The following is a 6,028-nucleotide window of genomic DNA, read 5'->3' as shown; positions in this document are numbered from 1 at the left end:
CACTGTTAACTATAACTTTATTGTTATTATATATTAAAAGAATAGACGATTGTTACCATAACAATCCCATCATAATAATGGTTAATCAAGTATTTTTAAACAATTAGAATCCTTACTTGTGTAATACTTTAATATTTTTTTGCTTATTTATAAAAATAATACCAGTACCTATAGTAATAAATAGGTTTTTTCCCTTCAATAACTCAAACATGTTATTGTGTTTACAGACAGTGAGAAAAAAAGATTTTTACTCCCCAGTGAGACAAAGTTAACCACAGATTACAGTAACCTACGTATATAATGACTTATGGTATAACTATACCGACAAATCTACCAACGTGTAACCAACTATGCTTTACAACCGACCAGGCGCCTAGCTAGAAGAATGGAATCGGACTGGGACCATAAACATGAAACTATTTTCAAAAACAAAATTAATATTTTTGTCATATAAGTGGCTGTAGGTATTTATGTAGATACAAAAAAAAATTGGATGGTATCTTCCAACAAGTCAAGGTCTATTTCGAGACAGACGACATGCAAGCACCGATATATTTAACAATACGACTGAAATAAAATACTTTTGTTTATATAACCACTCCCATCCTCACCAGCAAAACTTTGTTGTTTAGAGCCTGGAATCTAGTAAGAACCACCACAAAAAATTTCTTGACCAGTACCAGTCAAATTGGAATTATAAAAATTATGATAAGGATAAGTCACGCTACTGTTGAATCAAATAAAGTCCTTCGGTTGTTTCGGACACAGAAGCTGCACTCGCAGCAAACAACAACTTTGCTCACTTGTAACACAAATAACTATTCAGGTATATCAGTTGTCATAAACAGAATCAGTTGGGTCAATATCAGGTGTTAAACCAATTATTACGTAGGAAATGGTAAAAATTACCGAGCTTTAACAGCATATGATTCATCCAGGGAGTTTTCTAAATTAGAATCCCAAAACATACCTCTACAGTTTTTTAAATTAATTTAAAATAAAAAAAGATTTAAGAAGTGCTAAATAAATTAAGAAATTTATACCTATTACAACGCAAACAATATACTGTACAAGAAATATTGAAAGTATAGTAAAATAGCTAGATAGCCAGTCGTTCCAATTCAAACGCCTGGGTACTCTAAACTACAGATTTTGATTTATTTACGTATGATTACAACAGACAATTTAAAAAAACAGATTGCTACTTTAATGTACTTCACAATAAATCAATGATACAGAATACTTATCAAATATCTCACCAAATCATGTTCTAAATATTTTTATTAATTATACAATCATAGGTATTCAGAATAACTATATTATTTACATAATTTTCTTTATATGATTAACTCCTCCTTTCTACCAAAATATATTAACAAAAATATATATTAGCGTGCCCAACTTATATAACAACAAAACAGTAACAGATGCATTTATATTTAAAGACAGTGATACATAATACAAATGGTTAAAATTTTAATACTGTCTCAAATGCGCGTTACTCAGACTTACTTTTAACCGTGTATAAGATTTGATTAGTTTGGTGTATCAGGTACAAAGCACTCACGAACACTGCATTGGCCCTGTAAACAAATAAGTATAATGCCTTACCCACACAAGCAATAAAAAATTGAATAAACAAGAAGCCAATTAAACATAAGTTTATCAATGGAATTGTTTGGATATTTCACTAAATAATTCTATAGTCATTTGATCTTGTTTAGGAATCAGACTTTAAAAAAACATGCTGATAGTTAAACATTTGCTAAAGAGAACTTACTGTCCTTCCTTGAAGTATTCCTTCAACGTGTTAGAGAATCTCTTGGAGTATTTCACAAACTCACGCTTCCTTTGTTCTAGAACCTGCTTTCCTGTTCCTGGTGTGTAAGTAGATACTTCATTCACTGCATCCAGGAGCTTCTTAATTGCTGAAGCAATTTCCCTGTAAGCAGTTAAATGGTTTCAATTATTAAATTGACAGAACAATTTTGTTCTTACTTAAATGAGAATGGCCATTCGTGGGCTATCAGGAAACAGTTTGTGTACCTCGCTTTTAATGGGGCAGTATCTAGTGGGACATTTGTGAATTATTTTTAAACATTTTCTGTAAAGTTGATGTTTTTTCGTAAAGTAAGGAAACTGTCTGTAACTTTAGCAGTCTAGGCTAAATAAAAAATTATTGCTCATTTTACTTTGTAATAACTTTGCAATATCTAAGAGGTTATTGTGATTTTCATATTAGGTAAAAATTAAGCATATGCATGTTTTACCTACTGTATGATTTTACTGAGCAAGGACTTGAAAATTAATACAATTTGATAGATAGATTTTCTATTTAATAATGAATCTAAAAGAAAGCTGCTCTAATAGCAACTAGAGAAAATAAATGTTATCTACAATATATTCCACACCCAATAAGACAAAAAAACTACACACACTTACTTAATAGTTTCCAAAAAGGTCTTTCTGTCTGTTATCTCATCTGGAATGCGACTCAGAATTTTCTTTAAAGCTGTTGACTTTTTGTTTAATTCTTGGAATGCTTCTTCAGTTCTGTTCAGTCTCAAATCTGCACCTTGAATAGTACATTTCTTGTAAGTACAGTCAACTTCAGGTCAGTGGTAACAGTTTTATAGGAAAATCGTACTTATTACTATTGAGTTAAGGTGCATGACAGTTACCACTGATGTGCAGTCTACCGTACAAACACTACAAATAATTATAAAAATACTCATTCTAAGAAAAACCATATATTATTCATTTTCTTATAGTGTAATATGGGAAATTCCATATTACTTGGAACTTCAAGCAGTCTAAATAAAGTACTAACATTCAGCCTCAGTTAGTGTTCCTTGCAGCCGCAGCAAGCTCTCATTCATGTTAACAGGTATATCAGCTCTTCTCATGATACCTGCCACCAAATCATAGTTGAGGCCTGGAACTGCAGCTTCTGCCTTTGTCAGAGCCGCACGAAGCGTTTGAGAGGCTCCCAGGTCATATTTCTCTAGCTGAAAATGTTGTTGTTATGTTAAAATGATGACTCTGTATTGGTAAAAGTAACTTGTTTCATGCTTTCTTCATATTGGATAACATAACTATACCCTTTCCACAGAGACAAGTTAGTGGGAAGCATGCACACTCATAGATTGTAATTTGCTCAGCAATATCTATCAATGCAGTGTGCTCACTAGAGTATGTGCACATTTTAGTCTGTTCATTTTACATGTGTTGATTAGACAAGACTATAGGTATTCAATTTAATGAATAATCATCATCTTTCGAGCCTTTTCATAACCATGTTGGGGTTGGCTTCCAGTCTAACCAGATGCAACCAAGCACCAGTGTTTTACAAGGAGTGGCTGCCTATTTGATCTCCTCGACCCAGTTAACCGGGCAACTCAATACCCCTTGGTAAGACTTGTGTCAGACTTACTGGCTTCTGACTAACAATAACGACTGCTATGGATGTTAAATAACAGCCAGGACCTACAGTTTAACATGCCATCTGAAACACAATCATTGGATTCCAAGATACACTTAGAAAGTTGCCCGACCAGGAATCTACCCCACATACTGAATTGAGTATTGAGTATACTCATACTGGGGGTAGATTCTTTAACCACTAGGTAACCAAGACTTAATAAACAAAGTAGTTAAGCAAGCTTTTATTAAAAAAATATAATAAACTTTTACATCTATAGGTACCTATGATCTGAACACTGCATTGACAGTTATAGCTGACCAATTAGAAACAATCTCCGTCTTACCACAAAAACTTTTTCGTCAGTTTAAGACTTGTCTAAAAAAATGTCAAATTATGATGTTGACATATGGTTCATTTTGGAGCCACATTTTTTTTAGACGAGTGTAAAACAGTGGTTAAAGTTTTTGTAGTAAGGCCATGAATGTCTATTTCTGTTTTCCTTTGTGTCCATGGATAGGGTATAGGGGGCTTAACAACATTGTTGTCCAACCGGTAAATAAATGATGACCAATTTAATGAAAATAATATGTAACATTTCGTAAAAACACTCATTAAATTATCAGTGAATAGTGTCGCAATCACTTCCTACCAACAGTTATTGCAATGTTACTTTCTATAATGCAAATCAATAAGATATTATTACACACATCCGTCTTACCAGTGGTATTATTTTATTATCTATTCTAACTGTGACATACTTAAAAAACAATATTTCCCTGTTTCCCGAGACTTGACAGCACAAAAAGAAATGAATACAATGTACATACCTGAGTTAAGACGGGACGTATGAGAACGGGTAAAACTAAAGAAGTAACAGGGAGTTCATCACCCATTGTCATTGTGGTTACGAAAATGTGATTTATCAATTCGAAAAGATAGTGATTAAGATTTTAAGGATATTGCCAAAATCAACTATTTGGCAACAGCAGGGCGACGTGATGTGATGTACGGTGACACTGACAGAAAAGAATCAATCAAATTATAGCTTGTTTTTTTTGTTGTATTATTTAGATACAATGCCATTTAATCCTGTTTAAATTAAAAATCAATTGTGTATACTGCTAATGAGTTTAAATATTTGCATCAAGCTTTGCAAGAACAAGACTAGTAGTCTTGAAAGAAAACTAAATAAATACCAAGGCATCTTTTCACACAGGGTCGCTTACTCCTACCAGGGCTGCCTTTTAAGTTGTGTCGTTTGAAATAAGTATAGACAATCCAATAGGTTATTACTGTTTATTGTTTTTTTAAGAATACTTAGCGATATTTAATGTACTTTTAATGCATTCGTTCAAACAAGTTTTTGAAATATTTATTCCATTCCAAAGTGGGGGTACTTCACACAGCTTCTTCAGGTGTGCTGAAAGGTAGACCACGAAGAATTTGCTTAAGTAAGGGCTGTCAGGTGGATGATCCAAAATTTTAACATTTTGGGAATTCAAAAACGTATTTGTTTGGCGGGCGGTGTGCGAACTTGCACTGTCATGGTGCAGGATCATTCGGTCTTCTAAATTCGGTGATGACTTGTGGCAAACAAATAGTGGTATACTAGTCAGCTGTAACCGTTTTGCAATATTCTAGTACAATAGTGGCGAGGTGGGCACCCTTTGCCACAAACGAGGCAACCATTTTTTTTTTTTAAGTGATTCTTGAACGAACGACTCCGGTCGGTTTTGGCTCGTCTTGGAAGACCCAGACAGTTGACTGCTGCTTGGAATATGGATCGCAAGCATATATTCAAGACTCGTCACCCCTGACTATATCATAGACATGCTTTGACTCTCCTCCGTTAAATCGCTGCGGAGTTTTGCGACACTAACCTACACGGGCTGTTTGTTGGTTGTCGCTAAGAAAATGGGGTATCCAACGAGAGATCAACTTTTTTACGCCAAGTTCCTCGTGCAGAATTTTTTGGATAGTGGTCACTGAAATGCCCACGGATGCCTCTATTTTACTGTATGTTACATGTTCGTCTGCGAGGATTAGCTGCCGCACAGCCTCGATATAAACTTGCGTCATGGCGGTTTTTGGACGACCCTCACGTGGCCTGTCTGGCCTGAAGCTAGAGTGCTTACGTTGAAATTCTAAATATCAGCGTTCTACAATCTTAAAGCATGGTGCTACATCACTAAACACAGAACTAATCTCCTCAAAGCGCTGAAGTGGCGAGAATCCCCTTTTAAAGTTGTAGAAAATGATCACACGTAAAGGACAATGGGCGTTTCTGGGCTATCGGCGGCCAGGGGCCCGATTCTCCTAATTTTACTTAAGCGACATACGATTGACGTTCGACTCGATTCGACTGAGATTCGATCCCGACTCGATTACGATTGAAGCGTATGTGGCATTCCGCTATTTTTTCTTTGAAATAAACGTTTTTATCCTTTTTTGTCATTCAATAATGAATAATTTTGTCTGCAAATGATTTACGATTGCAAAATGATTGTACAGCAAACTACCGTATAGACCAAAATTACCAAAATAGCAGACCAATCGCACACCAATCAAATGTCAATCGAATACGATTGGTCTTTTATTAGTAGC

The 6,028-nt window shown here is 34.8% G+C and overlaps 1 protein-coding gene across 1 annotated transcript; it reads right to left on the bottom strand.

Moving 5' to 3' along the window:
* Positions 1–4,457, bottom strand: LOC124645729 (programmed cell death protein 10). Its single transcript, XM_047185601.1, has 5 exons — positions 4,252–4,457; positions 2,831–3,008; positions 2,443–2,575; positions 1,781–1,942; positions 1–1,583 (listed from the first exon to the last, which is right to left on the bottom strand). Exons 1-5 carry the CDS (start codon positions 4,321–4,323, stop codon positions 1,499–1,501), a joined length of 630 nt encoding a protein of 209 aa, XP_047041557.1. The 5' UTR covers positions 4,324–4,457; the 3' UTR covers positions 1–1,498.
* Positions 4,458–6,028: the final 1,571 nt, after the last annotated feature.

Source organism: Helicoverpa zea, chromosome 3, assembly GCF_022581195.2.
Source record: "Helicoverpa zea isolate HzStark_Cry1AcR chromosome 3, ilHelZeax1.1, whole genome shotgun sequence".
NCBI lineage: Eukaryota > Metazoa > Arthropoda > Insecta > Lepidoptera > Noctuidae > Helicoverpa > Helicoverpa zea.
The sequence above is the reverse complement of the archived record's forward strand: the minus strand, read 5'-3'. Positions and strand labels throughout refer to the sequence as shown.

Bases quoted from the DNA above. Each gene is read 5' to 3' on its own strand.
- LOC124645729 (XM_047185601.1), bottom strand. From the start codon at position 4,323: ATGACAATGGGTGATGAACTCCCTGTTACTTCTTTAGTTTTACCCGTT. The intron at 3,009-4,251 runs GTATGTACATTG...CAACATTTTCAG, and splicing joins TACGTCCCGTCTTAACTCAG to CTAGAGAAATATGACCTGGG. The intron at 1,943-2,442 runs GTAAGTGTGTGT...AACTGCTTACAG, and splicing joins ACCTTTTTGGAAACTATTAA to GGAAATTGCTTCAGCAATTA.